Source organism: Neopsephotus bourkii, unplaced genomic scaffold (assembly GCF_033783945.1).
Source record: "Neopsephotus bourkii isolate Nb327-2 ecotype Australia unplaced genomic scaffold, CSIRO-AGI_Nbou_v1 NB_1634, whole genome shotgun sequence".
Classification (NCBI taxonomy): domain Eukaryota; kingdom Metazoa; phylum Chordata; class Aves; order Psittaciformes; family Psittacidae; genus Neopsephotus; species Neopsephotus bourkii.
This window is the reverse complement of record NW_026902109.1, coordinates 7,447,273-7,470,219: the sequence shown is the minus strand read 5'-3', so window position 1 is coordinate 7,470,219 and position 22,947 is coordinate 7,447,273. Positions and strand designations below refer to the sequence as shown.

The 22,947-nt window shown below is 40.5% G+C and overlaps 1 protein-coding gene across 1 annotated transcript in view; it reads right to left on the bottom strand.

Moving 5' to 3' along the window:
• Positions 1–21,961, bottom strand: part of CCDC6 (coiled-coil domain containing 6) — a 48,437-nt gene extending 26,476 nt beyond the window's left edge. The window contains exons 1-2 of the mRNA XM_061374071.1: positions 21,659–21,961; positions 2,402–2,551 (exon numbers count right to left, since the gene is read on the bottom strand). Coding sequence (XP_061230055.1) covers positions 2,402–2,551; positions 21,659–21,961 — 453 coding nt within the window. The remainder of the gene's footprint in view (positions 1–2,401; positions 2,552–21,658) is intronic.
• Between the last annotated feature and the right edge of the window lie 986 nt (positions 21,962–22,947).

Below are 22,947 nucleotides of genomic sequence, written 5' to 3'. Positions count from 1 at the left end.
AGATACTGTTTCATAACAGCAGGCGGTGGTCAGAATTCTACCTGCACATTATCATAGTTACAGCTACGTAGTTGCTTTCTTTCATCAGAAACTTGCAGTTTGCCAATTGAAAGCTAGATAATGTTCATAGGATGACCTTGCATCCATAACTGAGAACTTTTTTTCAGGTGCTGTACAGGAGAAAGTAACTTCAGTTTTATACCTTCATTCTGTTTCAGATTTATGTGCTTCTCTGAATATTTCTCCCACTAGTGAGAAAGAAGTTATACCCTTTAAGGTGTGAACCTATTTTGTATAATATTAGTGATTTAAGAACTATTAAAGATACAGCTTTAAAGCAATCTAAATGAACTTCTAGGAAAAAGGCTAAGTGTATTTTAAGCAATATCAATGTAGCTGCTGCAGGATGAATTTTCATGCGAGGTCACTACATGAGTTCAAAACTTTGGCCAAACCAAGTGTAATTCATGCTTTTACTTTAAAAATCAAAGTTTTACTTTGCTCTACACAATGTATAGAACAGTCCCAGGTAAATGGTTCTGTAACCAGTTTCCACATACCCCTTTCAACTAAACAACATTAGCTTCAGTCTTCAATGCCAAGGCCAGCCCTCAGGAATCCCTGACCCAGGAGACCAGGGAGAAGGGAAATCTTTCCCTTGGCTGAGAAGGACTGGGTCAGAGATTACTTAGATGAACTTGACATTCACAAGTCCGTGGGCCCTGATGGATGCACTCATGAGTGCTGAGGGAACTGGCAGACATCATCACTAGGCTACTCTTGATCATCTCTGAAACGTCATGGCAATCAGGAGAGGTGCCTGAGGACTGGAAGAAGGCAAATGTGACCCCAGTTTTCAAACAGGGCAAGGAAGATGACCCTGGGAACTACAGCCTCACCTCAGCTCCCTTAACCAGACTCTTCTTGGTGGTGCCAGGTGATGGGACAAGAGGCAATGGGCATAAGCTAAAAACCAGGAAGTTCCACCTGAACATGGGGAAGAACTTCTTTACTGTGAGGGTGACTGAGCATTCAAATAGGTTGCCCAGAGAAGTTGTGGAGTCTCCATCTCTGCACATACTTGAGATCCATCAGGACACAAACCTGAGAAATGTGCTCAAGGTGACCCTGCTTGAGTACAGAGAGGTTGGGCTAGATGACCACCAGTGGTCCCTTCTAACCTCAACCATCCTGTGAACATTGCTCAACACACAATTTTTCCCTTTACTCGAAGAGACTTTTGTGGGAAACTTTTTCTACAGCAGTATCTACATCTTATTTCAATTACAAAAGAACACTCAATGTCCCTATTTTACTACCATCTGCTTCTCTGTTTCTCATAAAAATGCATAACTTTGAAAGCAAATGCATGTCTTATTCAGAAACATTCTTGTCAGTCCTCAATAACAGCAAGGGGAAATAGTAATACTAGACGGAGGATATTTTATCCTCATACTTAACTTACTATGTGATAATAGGCACCAAACAAAAAAAGCCACAGAAGTACCAGTTTTCAGTAGCAAAAGCATTAGATAGGATTAGCTCTAACATGGTTTACAAACAGTGTGTTTCCTAACTGCAGAGATAAACATGCCTCAAGACTCCAGGTGCAGAACATAATAAATGCTTACAACATACAAATTAGGTTCTTTCAAATTGACGTTCTTCATGAAAAAGCTTATAAGTAATGGCACAAAAAAATGCCACAGTGCATCACATCAACAATTTACCTTAATACCCTATCTCCTAAGAGAAAGGCCAAAAGCAGTTACTTAGGCAAATCTATCAGAACAGGGCAAGCATGTACAACACTTCCAAAACTTATCCACTTTAAAACCATTAGCAACTTTGTTAATGAAAAGAAGTTCCTCTGACATAAATTGTCCCAACGTCTTCAAATTTTTACTTTTAGCACACAACTGATGTGTTTTAATTCAAGAGAAGCAACTGGTTTCTTTAAAAGTATGGATAAACTTCGTATCTGTAGATAGTCCTTCAAGCATCACTGCACATTCTTGTATATAAAGTTCAATATTTCAATACTCCTGTTAAATATCAAGCATTCCATAAAAAAGTGTTTCAATAACATTTTAAATTAACCAGTAACTCTTTTCTGCGAGACAGTGAACATTCACTTTAAGCTACGTCCATTCCTTTGCACCTCCGTACCAACTTTCAGTTTCTCAACAACATGAGTTTGCAGATGGAAACTTTAAAGCAACCTATTAAAAAACACTTACTTACTACACTTCTTGTACTTAGCTTTTATTAAGCATCAGCTTTACAACAGCTACAAGCTGACTACATCACTCTGACTGCAATCACACTAACAAAAAAGTTCAGCCACCAGGCAGTTGGTCCTGAGGCTCTTGGGAGAAATGTCAGGAAAAGCACCACTTACCTGCATCAGTTTTCTTGACAGCTCATTAGTGAGAAATTCCTCTTCCTTTTCATAGTTTACTGCAAGTGTTTCTTTTTCTTTCTGCAGAGCCTGAATCTTCTTAAATAGAGTGTTACTGATGAATTCCTCTTCTTGCTCTGCCCTTGCTTGCTGTGTTGTAAAGATAAAGTTTTAAGTAAAAAGGGAGCAAGCTTCCAATTAAAAGGTTCAATTACTGTATTATACTATAAAGCCCTCCCTTCCTCCCTTGTTATTTTTATCTTGCCCCCAGTCCTGGAGAAAAACAGTAGGCTGAATCTAAGTGCTGTTACCATCCATTCCCTTTTCTAACATAATAGCACCTTTCTTCCTTTTTTATTCCCCATCTTTCAACTTGGGAAACTACAGCGGTGCTTTAAAGAGGCCTATCCCCAACCAAATGCAAGAACTCCCCAACCTTTTAAGCTTTATAAAAGCATTGCTGATTTTCAGGGTATCCCTAAAAACAAACTCATTTCTAAATGTTCCGTTATGAGCTGAAGCACATCTCTGAGATTGATGCCTTCAGCACTGTGCCTTCTTTCCAGATCCCTTAGGCTGTAGCCCTGCTTTCCAGGAGTCAAATAACACATTTATTATTTCACCCAGAGATGCCTTGCTTCTGACCTGCAGGCAGCATGGCTTTTTCATGAGGATTTCCACCCAATCACCAGACCAGGAAAACATACTACTTCTCAGAACTGTTACTTCACTACATACAACATTAAAAAATGCCATGTGGTAGCTCTAACCCAAGGATTTCTAAGTTTAACAAGAAGGGAGCTACTGTGGAAATCTTCCCCAGGAAGATTCACTAGAGAAGACAATTTCCATTTCAGCTCTCCTCTAACACCTAGGCATTGCTCCACAGAAAGGCAGCCTATAAGTTCACTCTTTCACATTCCCTACAGTTGTTTGTATGTGTTGTTTTTTTTTTAATGTACATATTAGAAACTTGATAAATGGAACACAGAAGTTATCTTTTGGGATTCTGTTCTAAAAGGCCACAGAGGAAATTTCATATGGGCAAACGAAAGATCACAGGTACAAATTGATAGAGGCAACTCTTAATTCCACAGTCCAAACAGAGCACAGAACAACAGAATGACAAATTCCGAATTCTGAAGCCACCACAAATGAGACAATGTAATGTTGAGGAGTGTTTTCGTCCCCTGCAATAAAATCCACATCACCTGAACTGCAGATTTGTGATTTGCCCTGATTCTAGTAAAAAGATACAAGTTTATAGCTTACAATAGGTAAAGATTAGTAAGTTTTATGTCAGTAAAAATTGGTACGACGAAAATTTAAGAACTGATACAGAAGCACAACTAGAGTTTTACTGAAAGCTTAGCTTCCATAATCTTCTGCCCAAATGTGCCAAAAGCCCCCATCTCTTTATAAATAGTGTACACTGGAAAAATACTCAAAAGATTCCATTATGTTAGTGACTTTTTAAAATGAATTATATAGTCACTAGTAATCTAAGAGACAATTAGGCAGAGAAAACTTCCATGCTTACAAAAAAAAATTACTTAAAGAACATAAATGTCTAAATTTGGTGGAACAATAGGACAATTGTAAATCTTCCATATGATATCACCAGTATCATAAAAACTAAAGCAGTGATTTGAAACCTTCCCAGTTGAGTCCTCCTTCCATCAAGTCCTTCTCTTCACATCTTTATCTCTGCCTTCTTGTATCTTCTCCCACCTCTACTGCTTCCTTTCTTGGCTTACTATCTATCTGCCACCAGCTCCCTTCTCCCATCACCAGCAATGCTGGAACTAACCCAGCCAGGAAGAGAGAGGAAACAGGTGTGTTTTATCAGCTTAGGATCTTAGGTCTTGCACAGAAACCCCTCTCTGATGTTTGCACATCCCAATGGCAAAGAGCTGCTAGTCCAGAACATTCAGCACTGGTATTATTACTTGTCACATCAAGGCTATGTAGATTTGTTCAAAGGCTCAGAAAAAATGCTGTCAGCTCACTTCTCGGAGGATTAAAAGTCAAGGAATCTAATATGTCTATAGCATCATCTATCACTTTCTAAACGTGGCTTTACTTAGAGCTACTAGCAATCCTTTGTCTTCAAAGACATTTCAGAACAGAGTAAATAAGTCAAACTGCAAAGGTTCACTGTTCTCAAATTGTTAAAAATCATGCATGCTGTTCCAAAACCAACTCCTCCATTGCCTTCACTACACAGAATGTCTGCTGCTGTCTGCTTTTCAATGTTCAGACACCAAAGGACAGTAATACAGACCAAGCTTACCTAAAATTGAATTAGAAAGCGCTTGGTTGTAAGAACAGAAAAGAATCAGAATGTTTCTACTCTGATGTCTGTTCATCTCCAACTTGCACAGATTTGTTCTGCTCACTCTTTGTACCAATAAAAAACTCTAAAACCACATTATCACAACATCAAGCCTGCACAACACTTCGTAGCCAGATCCTGGTGTTACATTAATGATGGGTATTAAGGCCAACATGAACACAAGCTGCCAAGATCACAGCCCACTCCTAGCCAAACAGCATTGCCCCTCTGTGCTTGCATGGGTGCTCACGTTGCCAGGCAGCAGGCCAGCACAGGCAGGAGACACCCAAAAATTAATAATACTTTCCCTTCCTCCTCCCATTTTTCTTTCCTGGATCTGCTTCCTCAACTGGCACATCACACAGGCAGAGTGCTGGCATACAGAAACTAAGAATGAACAACCACAATTCAGACCTGCTTAGGCGGCTCTGCAACAGCCCCCCTGACTACACCATGCAGGACACCATGTTACATTCAACTGGCACAAAGAAAAAGCCGAGTATGACTACATCTAACTCCACTATACAAACAATGTATTTCTCAACTGAATAAAAAGCAGGAATGATATAAATTTAAGTATGAACTGTAAGTTCCAGACATCCATACATCACATTTAATACAATGAATCTCCACTTACGTTACCTAGTGGTCAGCAATTTCAACAAAAACTTTTTAGTCAAAAGCCATCATACAATTAAGACTGGGTAAAAAAAAATAAAAAATAATCACATGATGCATTACTGTATTTCTTCTAAATCCACATTTTCATTCTCAAACCTTCCCTGCATCTTGCCACTCATTACTTCGATAGTTCAATTAGATTAAGTAATAAAATACTTCATATTTACCTTTGAATTGCCCAAAATCTTAAAATCTGTTACTCAGCCCACAATCAAACTGACATTGTAAAACAGTCACTAAAAAATTCCCAGTTTTTAATACTATTTCCTGCACTGGCTCTGCCACTCCAATCTTTTTCTGGATGTGTATACACTGTTTCTATATGGACAATCTGCCTTTTTATTAAGCATCTTTATTTGAAAAGAGGCTCTGATATGATCAGCAAAAAAACAGAAACAGAACATGGAAATCAGAGACAGTAGGTCTTCTGTGAGGATATAGCATTCTTATTTCGTCTGTTACCCATATCACAGTCAACATCCAAAACCACTAATGGCAATTCACTGTGTTCTGTGTGCCATACTACAAAATAAATTGCTAAGGATTTGAGTGATATAAAATGATAACAGCTGATCAGTCTTCCTCTGGAAATCTGAAGCAAGCAATCTACTGCCGCCACAGATTTTCTGCACAACCAGTCATGTCCACTTGCCTCCTGTGTCTCAAAACAGCACATATAGCTAACTAAGAGTGTTTCATGAACACATCCACTAAGGAGAATCTGCAATTATTGTGGACAAAAGCAAAAATGGCAAAGACTTTGCAAGAAATCAAGAATGAAGAGAGGTGAAAATCAACTCAGGCACATAAGACACACAAAACCTATTTTCTAAGAAGAAAAAATCCTATTATTCCTAATGTGAAATTTTGCTCACCATCAGAGCTGATGCATAGTGTTGTAAAAACCTGCCCTTGTGATCTTACAATCCAATGAGCTGATTTTAAAAGAATTAAGAAACATATTGATCCTAAACTTTACATAGTAACTGAGTATTATTAGGAATTGAATCTCATCCAAAGTTATTTTTCCACATGCTGCATATACTAGCATAAACTGTGAAAAGCTTAATGTTAAAATCTTTTCCTGCTCTCAGTTCTTCTTTCTGTAAATATACCTTTAGCAAAGTTCACACTGCTATCTTTCCCTCTGCCCTCTTGCTTCTAGTACATGCAGCAGCTTCTGCTTATAGCGGGATGCTTTCTTTTGGTATCATTGACCACATTGCACTAGTGGCACTATTTTATGAAGGAGCAAAATCCAATATTTTCAGTGAGGCATCAGCTTAAACACAGTAAAAAACAAAAAAAAAAAACAACCCACAAACAAACAAAAAAAAACCCCACAAAACTACCCCCCCCAAAAAAAACAACCCAAAAAACACACACACACACAAAAAACCCCCAAACACCAACCAAAAAAAACTACCTCCACAACACCACAGCTCTCTATGCTCCATTCCCCCCCCCCACAGTTACTTCGAAAAGCTTTACAAACCTTCCTGATACTGCACAGTAAGTAAGCAGGTTCAACTCGCAATTAATACCAACTCCTTAGAATGAGCGCATTATCAGTGATCTGACATGAACAAGTTCTTGCATTTCAGTTTTCTCACTATAGACACAATTTCAGTAACTGTTTCATGAACTGTTCCAGTCACCTATATTTGATCACCTGAAAGCCAGATACCAAGCATGCCTGGTTTGTATGGTGACAAAGCATCACCTGTCTCCAGTCGCATCTGTAGTAGAGGCAACACTAGATTTCAGGAGATCTTGCTGGAAACAGCCTATCAAGTATCGTTTGATCTAATCCACACTTGAAGCTCCCTCATGTTTATGGCAAGAGCCACCACAACCTCTTCACCATTCATCCACCCTTTCATGGTGCATTTTCTGCTGACAGGACCCTGTAGACAATATAAGCCTGAAGATGGAGCTGAAGAGCAGTTTATTTTAGTTACTGTACACAGAAACTCAATCTTAGCTACTGAATATAGACTGAAAGGTTGGGGCAACCTTGGAAACAGATGATCTCAGTTGCTGCACATGTTACACTCAACTAAAGCTGTCATTTCAGATAGCAGCCTTTCCAAAAGTCTTACTAAAAAAGAAAAAAAAACCCCAAAAAACGTAAAAAGGGCACAAAGTGCAGAAAGTTACAATTACATGATTTTAGAACATGCACTTCTTGCAAAAAATAAAACATAGTTTCCTAATTCTGAAGTATACACTTCTCTAGCAATACCAACTCAAGTTACTGCTCTGGCCATGCTTTTTGGCAACAGCTGAAAATGATATGAAAAACTACTGATTTACAAATGCAATAAATATTCCAATGAACTGATACTGTACCCTTACAGGAGGAATTGTCACAGTGCAGATCTCTCAGGCTAAAGCAATTTTTTTTTCAGCTGCACCTGAAATGAGCACACTGCATGCAATGTGTGTTTTGGACAAGGAGAAACATGAACCACCACAAGAACAGAAGTCAACAGTAACTCGGAGCCAAACGGCTCACACTACTACCAACTATCACAAATGCCCAGCAGCAAACTGCAATTTGTAAGGGATGAGGACAAGGAAGTTCCACTGAAGTCCCAGTATGATGTGGGTGTAGCTTACCCCCAGGTAAAGGCACTTTTTCAGCTGGGTGGCCTATCTGCAGAGAAAAGAGAGTGAATGCTATTGGGGTTGAAGTGGTGAGCTGGAATTAAAGTTCTGAGTTCAATTTGTAGTGTGATTTCCTGTTTAATCTGTGGCAGCCATAAAGTTAGTTCAGACATAAAGTACTTTTTTTCCCCCCTACTTTAAGATGCGCTTTCAGGAGTAACAGCTACGCGAATAGCAGAACTATGCATTTTTATTCTTGGATGTACAGTATCCCATAGAAGCCCCATACTTTTGAAAACAAACCAACAAGCAGTAACACCTAGGTATGTCTCCTTTAGACCCCCAAGCTGCTGGACTTTTTTCTTTTTAAAAAAAACACACGAATGTGGTAAATGAGGAGGGAAGAGGCTGGTTTGTTAGTTTTCAAAAAAACAAAACAAAACAAAAAACCCCAAAAACAACCCAAACCCCAAACTTATGTGCTTACCAGATGGTATTTACAAAACACAATAACACAGGAGGGAAAAAAAAACAAAACAGTATTGAACCTCAGCCTGTTAACTTCAACTACTCCAGATGTTACCTATCATGTAACATTAAAGCCACATGCAGAACTGCCTCAAAACACAATTCCTGCTACATTTCAGCTATTCGGCAGATGAGTTCTGCTGTAAGAGAGGAAAGAAATATCTGGGTTTTATTACAATAATAACAGAATATCTGTATGATAAACAATTATTTAAAGTGTTATAATACAGTTCTTTTTAATTTCCATTTATACTTGGAAATGCTCTCTTGCCTTCATCCTCCTCACTCCCTTCCTTTTTAAAAGATCAATTAGGTTTTGCCTGAAGATGTCAAAATGCTCCTGTCACAACACTCCTACTGCTAAATCCAGTCACACCAAGTTTTTCACTCAATGCCTACCAAATGATCCAGCACATTGCCATATGAATCTGCAATGGCCCACGCTCACTACAGAAATGAGTCAAAGGAGGCAAGACATATATTTTCCTTCCAAGTCCGTTTTAACCACGCCCAGGTGTCTTCAGCTCAATAGCCCTCATGCAGCCTTATAAGACTTTCTCTCAAAAAATCATTTAACTTAAAGAGAGTGCACCCATCTTGTGGTTTGGAAACCCAAACAAGGAATAGCACTTTAAAAGTGCTCTCAGAATTGACCAGCTCCCTACACACAAAAATTTAGGTGTATTAGTACACGTTAAATAATCTCTTAGCATCAGCAGTGAAGTAAATTGTTTGCTGGTATGCAATTCTATTCCACTTCAGATTTGTAAACAATTAAAACAGCTTCTCTTTGCATTTTGATGCTGATCTGCAAGTCTTGCACAACTGAAACATACAAGTAGTGAAAATGAAATAAGCAAGTTATAAAAAAGGCTCATTTCACAAGCATAAATATTAATAAAATTAATACATTTGGTTCATTACTAACAAAATATAACAAGCTATATGAAATTCATAATGCAATCAAGTTTTGAGTTTACTTAAATAATTTTAAATTAATTTAAATCCCTTTCTTCAAAACAGGTAACAAATGAGAGTGTACTCTATTCAAGGGGGCTTTATTATATCAAACCACTGGGATTTAATAGTTAATAAAAATGCAGCACATAAAAGCAACATTTTCAGTGATACTGTCAAGACAGAGTCTAGAAAAACGTATCAAACCTCAAATAACTTTTACTTAGCAGTTTAACCATGACCACACACAGTTATGCAAGTCAATGTAATTAAAGACTATATGGTAATAAAGCACCACAAAGGAAAGATAGTATGGTTGTACAGGCAGGCATAAAACATTTCCTATTCCGAGCGCTCAACATTACAACTTTAACATCTGACTATTCATTAGACACATGTTTTATAGCTCTTATTTTTCAGTCACTTAAATATCATGTAGAACAAGCTCCCAGACGGTTATCAGGGCTGGGTCTCTGCTTCCAGTACACAAGAGCTGTAACCCAAGACAACAGAAGTTAGGGGCCAAGGCAGGAATGACCTAGCAGGAAAATTAGATCTAGCCCACAGACCTTTCCAAATGGCTCTATTTCTATTTTCTATGAGATGGAGGTTGTTTCTTCATTCCATCACTGCACATACACACTAAGTCTACATTTCCTGCACTTTTTACATTTTCAGAAGCAGTGGATTTTCGATACGTGTCTACGTGAATACAGTGCATACAAGCAACAAGCCCAGCTCCCCCAAGTCCTCAAGTTCACAACATATAAGCAAACTATTTCTTCAAAATACACAATAAATGTTCCTCAGAACAATCGTAATGACTGCATGTGCAAACACAGCCAGGAAGGCATTAAAAATGGTGCCATACTACACAGCTCCCTTCTCAGCTCAGCAGAGCCAAGTGACCATTCCCAGCACAAAGGTTACCTCTTCAGAAGGTATGTGTGCCTCACTAGGCTCTTCCAAATTTTTGTAAGTTTGTACCCAAGTGCAGATTCACAGTGACAGCAAATATGAAAAATAAAACTACACTGTCACATCAAACACTAAACCAAAGTTTGAAATACCTCTCTGAATTAATGCTTGACTGGTGACTCGTTGAAAGAAGTTTTTGCTTTACTCTGCCAGTGGCACTGCTGTTCTACTACTGAATTTTTTGTACTAATAGTTTTTTTAATAGTTCGCTAGTTAATCAGTGTGAAAAACAGAATACAGAAGCACATGGAACAGATTCAGCTTTTGTTTAGCCTCAATATAAAAACTCCTAAAAACACATCAAAAGGATGCACATATACACATAGCTAGATTTGTAGTTTTATGTTTAGTTTGCCTGAGTTTTTGAACCTTCAGATTTCTGGACATGAAAGACATAAAACACAAAATTGCTTTTAGCTACTGCTGTAGGATATACGGTTTTGTTATTTGTGTTTGTTTATTGTTCTGGTTTCTTTTAAACTTATTTTCCATATCCTGCATGATCACTAGAACTAGCATCCTTTTAAAATGCTGTGGTTTTATTTGACTTGCATGTAAAATACTCAAGTTTAACATAATCTGGTTGTGTTGTGCTACTTTGAAATGGATGATCAACAGCTTAAATCTCAGCAACATTACCACTCAGTACTAGAGCCTACAAGAAATATAGTACTGCAGCAAATCAATCCAAATTAGTCTCCAGTATCAGATGTCTAATGTATAAATGCTTCTTCAGCTAACATATTTTAAATATTTTTTTTGCCTGCTTTCCACCCAGCTGATAACTCATCATTTATCTTTGATGTACCCACACATTAACTAGACCACTTTGGTGGACTGACCAATTCACAAACTCAATTTTGTACACTCCCGAAGTTTCAGAGCAGGAAAATCAAAAGATTTAGCAGAAGAACAGACAATTAGGTGACTAATTTACTACACTACTTCTGCTCTGAGGTACATATGTTCCTGCTAAAAAGCACTGAGCTTTGTTTTAAAATTGCAAACTTCTGCTCAAAACACAACCTCAGCAAACTACTGTTAAAAGTAGCTTTGCTGCCACAACTGTTTCTCTATTCAAAGACAAAGGACCACAAATAAAAGCAGGGAGCAGAGATTTAACAGTCACATCCCTACCCCCAAAATAACCTTCATTAAAATCCTTCTTCACTTTATGTAGCTCAGGTCAGTAATTTCAAGTATGCAATATGAAACACTTCTTTTTCTTCATCAGAGTACATAAAAGAGTCAAAGTGTAATTTTGTTACACCTAGCTTTTCCAGGTGGAAGGTGTCAGACCACTGCTGTATGGCATTCCCACACAGTGCTACTGGCCTGCCACAGGTATCAGCAACTCCCCTGGGTAGACGACCACAAGTTTCCTCAGCTCTAGACTGGGTCCTGAGCTGAAACAACTGTGAACTCATCATCCATCTCTTCTAGATCCTTCAGCACTTGTAAATCCTTCTTTCAGGTTTGTATAACCCGGAGTATATTAGTGTATCTATATTGATGAACTCACCTTTAAATGTATTGAAACTATGGAGGAGGACTACCCTACCAAAATCCACTTCTGGAGTTTCCAGGAAACCCCAGAATCCAGTTAGCGTGAGATGCTCACCATGTCATTTCTTGATTAACTTTCTTTAATTTTTCTTTCTTGCCTGGGGGGTTGGTTGGTTGAAGTGACTAGTTAAAATACAACAGCAATGTTTTTCCCCACACTAACAAGGTGTCCCTAGACACTCAAGGTAACCAACCTCTTAGGAGCACTCTTAAAATGTCCCATAATTTCCTCTTTAGATACATGCACTTTGTAGAGAAACACTTTCCAGTGATCTAAAAGTGCTGGTGACAAAGCTTATTGATTATAATCATACCTTAGTCTACACCAACGCATTCACAAAGTAAATACCACACTGTCCATCCCACTGGTAAGACACATCAGCTCTAACTCCATTACAGCAAATAAATGTTTCTACTTATCCTTCCTGAAAGTCAGTGAGTGGAGTAATTTTTTTTTTCCCTTCTCTACAGCTTGGACATCTTATAGTACATCCACGGTGTTCTGAAGAGCAATCTCTCTTCAGGCTTTCAAGGCAAGAAACAAGTCTACCAATTTAGGGTATGAAAATATGATGAGGAATATGAAAAAAACCCAACCCACCCATTGCTCTGTATCCTCTGCCTCTGATCTGTACAGAGGCTTGTAGGATGGGCAGGGCGAATACAATAATCCTTGAATATTCACTCCATACAGAACTGGATAAGTAGGTGTAGAGAATGTTTTGGGAAATGCCTACCCATTTTTCCACTCCTGGAGCAAGAAATTTCCAGTTACATTGTGTCAATTTTCAGAGAAAATGAAGCGGGTTTTGCAGCTCTACATCTCAGGTTAAATTTACTCTTGGAAAAGGACTCTGGAGGTGTCACTTCTCTTGACACAACCGGATTTCAGGGACTAACGATACTGCTTTTTGCCTAATGAATAGATTCCTGGAAACACTAGCCAGGACAAAATTTCTACTCTTCATTTTTAATAGATATGAAAAAAACACATACTGCTTAAAGCTCTTGAAAACAGGTGGTTAAACCCCTATATTTTGCAAAATTCATAGTAACTGCTTTTGTTGTTTATTTGAAGGTGAAGGGAAACAAAGCAGAAATCCCACTACTACCAGAAAAAAAAAAAAAAAAAAGAAAAAAAGACCTTCCTCTGTTGAAAGTAGAAACTAAACCGTAAAGCACAGAAAGCATAACTTCATAATACAGCCCATGACACACTGTTGGGTTTTATTATGTCTGACTTGTCAAGACACATTTATACTTACATTCAGGATGAAAGCGTATCAATGTGGGAATTACTTAGACACGTGATAGGATTTTTAAATATGATTAGTATCAACAAAAATAAAGCAACTGAAAAGACCTTAGCTTTGTGGCAATAAGCAGAAACAAAGCATTTTTATACATTTTAAAGAATTAAAACATCTGAGGAAACTTTACAGCTGGCTGAAACAATGTTAGGCTGTGTTAATGTACAGCAGAGCTGAAGATATTCATATCTACCTCACTAAGCCTACCTCAAACCGAAAAACATTATGTGTGATGTTAACGTACAGAATATGAGTTTTCAAACAAAGTCAAATTCAAAGTTGAGAGGAGAGGAAAAAGGCCTTATCCTAAGAGTTTCTGTAGCAATTAGAGTAAGAGTTGAGCTGAGGAAATATCCTCTTTTCCAGGGAAAAAATTCTGCACAGGAAGGCATGAAGCAATAGAGGACTTTCCATAGCTGAAAGGACTGGCTCCATATGCAACAATCAGCCTACAATGCCTGTATTTTAACTAAAAAGTTCAAACCAAACCCTCAAGTGTCAGGATTAAAAATTTCTTCAACATTTCTGCAAATCACAGAATCTTAGAATGGTTTGGGTTGGAAGGGACCTTAAAGATCACCTACTTTCCAACCCTCCAGCCATGGGCAGGGACACCTTCCACTAGACCTGATTGCCCAAAGCCTCGTCCAATCTGGCTTAGAACACTTCTTCCACGGATGGTGCCTCCACAATTTCTCTGGGCAATCTGTTCTGGTGCCTCACCACCCTCCCAGTGAAGAATACCTAATCTAAATCTACCCTTTTTCAGTTCAAAGCCATTCCCCCTTGTCCTTGCACTACATGCCCCTGTGAAAAGTCCCTCTCCAGATTTCTTGTAGGCCCCTTTCTAAGTACTGGAAGCTGCTCTAAGGTCTCTTTGGAGCCTTTTCTTCTCCAGGCTGAATGAGCCCAACTCTCTCATACTGTCTTCACAGGGGAGGTACTCCAGCCCTCTATTCATCTTTGTGGCCCTCCTCTGGACTCTCTCAAGCAGGTCTATGGCCTTCTTATGTTGGGGGCCCTGCAACTGAATATAGTACTCCAGGTGAGTTCTCATAAAAAAACTAAAACACATCTCTCCTTCAAAATGCTTTTAAGTCACTGGAGATTCACTGAGAAAGAATGGCCATTAGTCTCAGCAAATGTTCAAACTCAACAGAAAACAGTGTTCTTAAAAGCTGACTACAAACCAGTTCTGACATTACAATTCAAGATACAACTGCAGTGACAGAGTTCACCTAAGAGAAAAGTAAAATTTAAAGGCAAGCAAAACATAGATGGCTATCAGTTTGGTATCAATCCATTGGCAATACTGGAAATAATTTACTGTGTGAACGACAGAAATATGAAAAGGGTTATTCAGCATGTTTTTACAGAGAAAAAGTTGTGGCAGATGACCAAAGATTCATCTTTCAGGCAAGGACTGTTTCTAATAAAGATAACTGCAAAGGTGTATGATGCATATATGGCACCTATATGACTTCCTGATTTAGCAACACATGTCATACATTATTTGAAATTGGTTATAAGATAATAAAAGTATACAGTAGGCTTTTCAAAGTGGCTTACTGACTTCAAAACACTTGTCAGTGGGAAATTTCACTAGAAATTTCACACCAACTTGCACTAAGCATGATGTTCAAAATATTCACTATTAGTCTTCAGTAAGTCATTCCTGATAAACTCTGGGAGACTGAGATAGGCAAGACTGTAAAAAAACAATAACAGGACAGCCACCTTCACATTTTGTTTCATTTCAAACAAATTAATTCCACTGAAGTTGCACGTCTGAAAAATAGGACCAGTCTTGCAGAGAATGGTCATGGAGAGAAGTAACAAACAACACCCCTGTATTAGCTTCATGTGAGATGCTGTAACACATGCTACCCAACACATGTTATCCAAAAGAGAAACGGCTCACCTTCTCTTTTGTACATATCATTGGTGAAATTGGTAATGGGGGAGGGTAGATGGATGGAAGTGGGGAGTTTGGTAGTTCTTTGTAATGAAAACCAGAAGGGTTAAAAGAGAGAGTCTCAGAAAATAAAAACCACAGATAAAGGCAAAGTGCCTTTTCTGAGATTACAGCTCCACAATAACCAGCACCAAATCTAGCAGACAACCCAGCAATACAAATGAGACCTGGAAGAAACACAGGTGTGCTACTGTATTTCTGATACATCAGCCAGAGCAGCACACAACAGTAAGCTCACAGAAGACAACTGACCATAGTCAATGAAAAAAACCCCAAAATAATATGAAAAAAATAAAAAAATCAGTGCATTATATACCCACAGTGCATTAATCTAGCACATTAGATTTCTAGCATCTCAGGGTCTGTGAGCTTAAGTTTCATTTGTCAAACTAAACTAAAAGATGCCTACTACCGCCTGTATCTCCGTAAGAAGAAAGCAGCAGATCCAGAAGACCCAGTGACCTAGCCAAAAGGCACAGCAGGAGCCAATGGGTCAGCATTAACAAAGCTGATGAGAAGAACCAGAGGTAGGACACCAGAGCCCTTCCAAGCACAGTGGTTCTTCACTTCTGTGAGTCTCCAAATTAAAACCGGATACCCTTCCCAAAGACATGGTAAGGTATGAGATTCAATTCAGAGAACTCAGTAAAATAGGCAGATGTGACACAAATCAAAGCAGATAATTTAGTAACCCTCTGAAGCCTTGAACCCCCTGCAAGTACAATCATTCCTGCTTATTAACTTTTTTAATCAAGTCCTGAAACATTACTGCCTTATCTGTGGTTTTTGTTTGCTATTTTTTCATCCTTACTGAAGGCAGCCCATACCACAGACAAATGGTACTGGGCTGTTTTTTCCCTGCTGTTTTTGACAATGTTTATCATTGGGAACTCAATACATTAGTGGCTGTGCATAACTACCAAATGGAAGCAGATGATAATAGACCTTTCTACTATTAGTCTGCCAGCCGTGCAGCAAGTAGCACTGCTTTTATTATGTTAACCTAAGGACCAAAACAGTTAACACTAAAGTGCATTACTAAGCTTCCTTTTTCCTTCACAGACATTTTTTAGAAGCTCAATAGAAACTTCTTGAGAATCTGAGGCAAATGTAAAACTGAAGTACAAGACACTCATTTCCTATGTGCCTGCTCGTCCTGAAAAATTTTGGATGGAGTTTCACTGTGCTCTTTCACAGAAGCAAGACTGACTTTAAAATAAATAACAAACTTACAGATACCTCCTTTAAAATATTAATATCTTTGCTCTCTTGGTTTGCTTTTTACCTCTAGCTGCTACTAATGAATTTCTTTCATTCATACAGGTGCCCTTAAATGAGCATCTTTTTAAAGGTGCATATTCAATTCAATAGCCTATCCTGCCCTTTCTTCTGCTACTAATAGACATACTCTGCATTGAAACAGGTGTTCTGCTTTGAAATTCTGGTGCAAACTCCAGGGCAGAAGAAAAAGCTGTTAAAAAGCATTTCTGCAGGAGATTTTTTACAATATAGAACGCCCATTCACTCCCCCAAATTATCTATCCAGCCTGACATTTTCCATGAAGACCCACAACAGATCTCATGCATACACACACAGAGAAACCCCACTGTGCACTTCCTTGAGAACAAAATGCTAAAATTGTATTTATTTCCAGCATCTAAATCTGGCTGTTTATTGAGAAAACTGTAACAAGTCTACAATACCACCTAGGATTTTTCTAATCTGCAAGATCCAGAAAGCCTGCTTGTTTTCAGAAGACGGCTGTTTCCAAAAGCAACACATTTATTCAGGTTTCATGAGTAGGGGCAAGGAAATAGGAGCTGAGTAAGGCTTTTTTCCTTCCATTGTTTCTCCCAGCTGGTGGGAGGCTATTCACATTGCTCTGCAGAAACACAGAGGAGACTGAGAAACCAGGAGATACAACTGCTCTCTGCTAGTGCTCAGGGAATAAAAAAAGACGAGCTTAGAGTCAAGGTGCAGTGGCATAGGTTTAGCTACAGAGACAAGGGCAGCAGAGGTCTCACAATAAAATACTGCCACTTGCAACCCACTGCAGCATGCAGCAGTCCCAAGTCCCAGTGCTTTTTGCCAGCAAGTGCTGTAGCAGTCACTACCAGACAGCGATAACTCACAAAAACCAGCATCCAAGTGTTACTTGTGCCATTAGCATTTTGGATAAGCCTCTCATCTGAGTATCTGATGATCCTGTCGGGGATGCACATAGCACCACAAATCAGAGTTTCAAGGATAATTCCCTTCCTGACAAAGAAAACTAAAGGGGGGTGTGTGGGGGGGGGGGCAAATAGAAAAAGAGAGCGAGAAGCTGGGCTTTAAAAATCTATGTTACAAAGCATTAAAACTGCTATGTCAAGCATTCTAGAGCAGGAACATTTTTAAATTAAGGCTTCTCAAATACAGCAGTTTAATCTTGGTTAAAAAGGATAAACAACAAAATACAGCTTATTATACTTCAATTTTCTAACAATACAGAAGATGCCTAACTATAGTAGGCCAATTTACACAACTTACTGAATCCAACATCCATGAGTAAACATGTATGTACCTGTAGCAATCAAGGGTTAGAACTCTTTGTTATTAAAAGCACATTGTTTTTATGAGGCCTGTCAGTTCAAAACAATAACAAAGAAATACAAAATGCTTCAGTATCAGTTAAACGTTACATGGCTTTCACTGAAACAGTATGACTGTTATGTTAAACACTGAAAAGCAGAAAAAAGAAGCCAGAAATCCAAGTTCTACCAACTTCAAAAGAAACATCCTGACCAAGACATACCTACACCTGACTGAAGCATTTCAGCTTTTGTCACATGTAACAATTCAACCTTTTGAAAAGCAGTCACCTCACCATCACCATCTAGTTTTGAAAGTATCCTTATTTAACTGGAGAAGTTGTGCTGTCCCAAACTTAGTCCATTAAATATGACACCTGCTTGATGTATCTTTTACACACACAAAAAAAAAGAAGAAAAAATGAGAGAGAAAGAAAGTTCACACAGGAAATACACTTCTGGTAATGCAGCACTGTAGCCTCACATCTCGAAACTCACTACTTCACATCTCAAATATACAGCATCTCAGATTTCCAGGTGTGTGATTTTTCCCAGCCTAGGCTCCATCCACTCCACTTCCTAAAAAAGACCTTGCAGAAACATAACATGAGATCATACAATTAAAGATTGCCAAATACATATAAATGAACACCCTGCAAATGGGTCGAATGATCTTAGTTTCTTCTTTTTAATACTTGATCTGAAACTTTGTGTCTTATAATGTGATGCTCTTACACCTCTAGGTAACACTTGAAATGTACCTAGCTTTCTCCCCTCTTTGCTCCCTCCCTCACACCTTGTCACCAGTAGTAGCAGATGAGATAAAATAATCATATACATTTACTTAATTTCACAGCCTTGTACATGAGAAGCAGCATAATTTTATTTGCTTTTCAGGCTAGAAGGAGTAGAGTTTGCACATCTTTTTGGACACTTAGCCCACGCTCATTTCAGTAATTTCATATTAAAGCAGCACCTGTTTTTTCATGGCTTAGATGAATGTGCATATGAAGTTAGCAAGCGCAGAAGCCTGCCAAGTCAACACCTCTTCTCAGTCAGTTTTTCCCCGTGCAACTACTTAATGTACATCTCCTATGCTTCATTAACGCTTATTTTCAATCCTATGACACAGCAGTTAACTACAAAATAGAATGGGATCCTATGCAGTGAGCTATTTAAATAATTCCCAAACCGTACATATCCATGCTGACACCAATATTATTATGCACAAACACAAAAACAAAGATGATGTCATGTTAACACACCAGCACAGGGAAAAGAGAAAGGAGGAAAAAGACCATTTTCTACCTGGTAAACCTTAAAAGGAAAACACTCAAAACCATTAAAGAAAAGGGTGGGAGCTAGAGAAAGTCAAGTGGCTCTGCAGCACCCACACAACGAAGCTCCAAGTATGGGACAACAAAAGGGTCACAGATAAAGAGCTGCCTGGTTGGAGGAGTCACCTTTACCTACAACATAAAGGTTTCGTCATTTCACCTTCTGTTCTAGTTACCTGTCGGTTTCATTTGCACTTCACAGCTCATCCTCAACAGTTGATAAAAATCAAAGCTGATTTGTGACACTACAATGTCTACAACAGGAAACTGTACACAGCACCCATCTGCCAGCACAGCCACATGGCAAGGAACTTGAGCTGGCTGGTGAAGGAATAAAATGATAAAGGTTTAGAATAATAATGGAGAAAATCAGAAAGCTTTCTATTTAATTATATTTACATGCAAAAGACACACATTTCAACTTTCCAATAAAGTTCATCTTCAGTCACTTGTATATTAGTAAGCCACACAACAAAGTATTTTGACTGCAAATGTATTTATATTATGGACTATGTAAACCACAGCATAAAGTCTCAGTGGCCTGAAAAAAAGTTCTTTTGCATTCATTATTTCACCGCTTGCTGAATTAGAAGTGGTTTACTCAGTTTTGCACACAGTTTAGCATACCAAAGACAAAATATCTACTAAATATGCTGGTCTTCCAGACAGCCTACAGGTTGCTATAGAAGTCCTACACCTTTTCTCTCTTTATCCAAGATGTCAAAAACATACAGACTGGGGTTTAGATTTAAGAAAACATTTCCTTTTTTGTAAATTAAAATATAAGATAATCAGTCCATAGAGACATCACTCAAAGAACTTTAACGCAAACATTTTTTTCAAGTTGTTTATAAACAATACACCTACCACGGGTTCAGGAAGATGCTGTGTCTTTCTAACAGGCAAAGAGAAAATGTCTGACTGACAAGATGTCTTAGCCCTTTTCAGCATTAGAAGGCACTCCACTGCCACCTAATCAAGACACATTCTCTTCTCGTAAAGTATTAACAAAGCACACATTTCCTCGACTAGCACTATATTTGTCATCCTTGAATAAATTGCTTCTGTATTGTATTTCATGCACTCTTCCGGCCCACATCCTGCTAGACACGGAATGCTTACTACTGGGAACAGATGAGAGGTTTGCCTAGACAAGTTCTATTCCTTTGCTAGATATATTGACAATGAAAAACTGATTATCAATTAAATAGCCATTATGCTTGTAATAAAGTAAGCCCTGTGAAAATTCAGGTGAGAAGAGAATGAGCAGAAGCAGGTGGGATCAACCTCTTGAGGCATCTCTATCTGCACTGTCAAGGCTGTGGAGGCCAGTGTATGCAAGTATCAGCATTACCTTTAATCGTACTTTAACATGCTACCTACTTTGTCTGCATATTAGCTATGACCATTACACTATCTGAATGATTACCACCAAATTAGCAAAAAAAACCTTTGTCTAAACTCCTAACTCTCAACTCGCGGAGAAGAAAAAAAAAGAAAAGTCATATTCATTGCATTTTCATATGTACTTTACTGAGGATTGACGCCTAACAGCATCGGATAAAATGATGTTAAATATCAAGTTAACCTCCCAGCGCTCATAAAGCAGTAGCTGAGCCCTTCCTGGGATGGAGCAGTGTGTGTTACTCGCATTGCATAAGTTTATTTTAAATGAATTTTTAAATAACCTCTTGAAATACCACAGCTAACAAAACATTGCAAATAAATCACACTCCTTGGACATGACTAAGACTCTAACCTGCAACTTGCTGCTTCTGCACAGCGGCTGAAGAGTTGACGGCTGACAAAATAATCCGTAATCTCCGAAGATTACTTATATTCAAATAATATCTCTGAGAAACTTCAGGGAACATCCAGCATCGCCCTTCCCCTGCACGACCCTACTACTCCTCACCTCAAAACCTCACACACCCGCCCCTTCCCGAGCCCTCGCCGTTCGGACGGCCGGGCGCAGGGGCAGGGGCGGCGGGGCCACCTCCCGGCGGAAAGCCGGGCCGGCCACGAAGCTCTGGGTTGGTGAGGGAACCACCTCGGTGCCTCTCCGGTTTCCCTCCCAGTCCCGCAGGGAGCCCGGACAGCGCGGAGGGCCCTGGACAGGCGCGAAGGGCGCGGAGTGACCCCACCTGCCCCGCAGCCCCCGGACGGGCCGTGGTGACAGCCGGGCTCTTCTGAGGTAAACTCGCCTCAACAGCCGCCGCGGGGGAACTTGGGTGCGGGGAAGGCAGGAGCGACAGGGTGAGAAGGCCGCGGCCGGGCCAGGGCTGAAGGGAGGCCGGCGGCAGCCGGGCCCGCCCTGCGCGGACACCCCCGCGGCGGGGCACCCCCACAAGCCCCCCCGCCCGCCCTCCGACCCGCCGCTGGGCCCGGCGTGGCGCCACCCGCACTCACGATGGTGACGCTGGCCTTGCGCAGGTCGCGGTTCTCCTCCTGCAGCGCCTTGCACTTGAGCTTGTAGGTCTCCAGCTCGATCTTCAGCACCTTGTTCTCCTGCTGCAGCGAGGCCAGGCGGTTCGTCAGCTCTTCCAGCCGGAACGGCGAGATCACGATCCCGCCCGTCTTGCCCCCCGAGCCGCTGCCCGCCACCCCCGAGCCAGGCCCCGCCGCCGGCCCGCCCGCCGTCAGCGGCCCCACTGGGCCGGCCCCGCTGCCGCCGGCGCCGTCCGTGTCGCTCTCGCTGGCGCTGTCCGCCATCGCCGCCTCTCCCGCCAGCCGCCGCCGCGCCGCCAGGCGAGCAGGGGGCGGTGCCCGCCGCGCGCCGGCGCCGCGGCCTCCCCGCGCGCCAAGAGGGGCCGCCAGCCCTCGCCGCCCGCCCACAGCGCCGCCTGCCGGCCCGCGCCGACACCACCGCCAACCGGGGAGCGCGGCCCATTTCATAGCAGCGCGCAAAAATGGCTTTATCCCGCTGCAGCGGCGGCTCGGCCGGCCCCGATGGCACCGCTTCGGCGCGGCAGGCTTCTCTTAAGTGTTAAATTACTCGTGGCAAACAGGCTGTACTCAAACCCCGATTGTTTTACCTCAGCATATCGGAAAACCCGCGCCTCGCTCAAACCTTTGACCCGTGTGGGAAAACCTTGGGCCCACCCGGCAGCACTGTGCTGCAGCCTCAGGGGCTCATTTACTCACTGTTCAAACATCTGAAAAACTCTTGTTTTTAAAACAATATACCTATAAAATTAAAGTATTGAAGTAGGCGACGCTGCCCAGTGTGGGAGAGGCCACAGGGCAGCCTCATGCCTGGGAGCCGTACCTTTCTGCTCCAGAGACCCCTTTGCTTTCGGAGGAGCCAGTAGCCTCCCGTTTTTGGGCACTGCAGGCAGATGGGGCCAGGGTCATCCCAGCACGCCGAGGCAGGGCGAGCCTGGCCATGGCCCCATCCCCGGCCTCCAGCCCCACTCCCCCTCAGAGCGTGAGTGACAAAATGGCGTGTCGATTCAGGCCTCTGTACATCTGTAAAACTGCTTTAAATTAAGATACATTAACACCCATCTCTCATTCCAGAGAATGTATTTTTTGATTAGTATGTGCATTAGTTCCTTTTTAAAATTATTATTACTTTGTGAAGCAGCTGAATAAAGGCACAAGCTATAGTGAGAGAGCGTATGCACTGTTCATTATAAGGCATAATGTGGTCCGTATTGCTCCTGGATAAATTAGTCACCAAGACTGTATAATTGGTT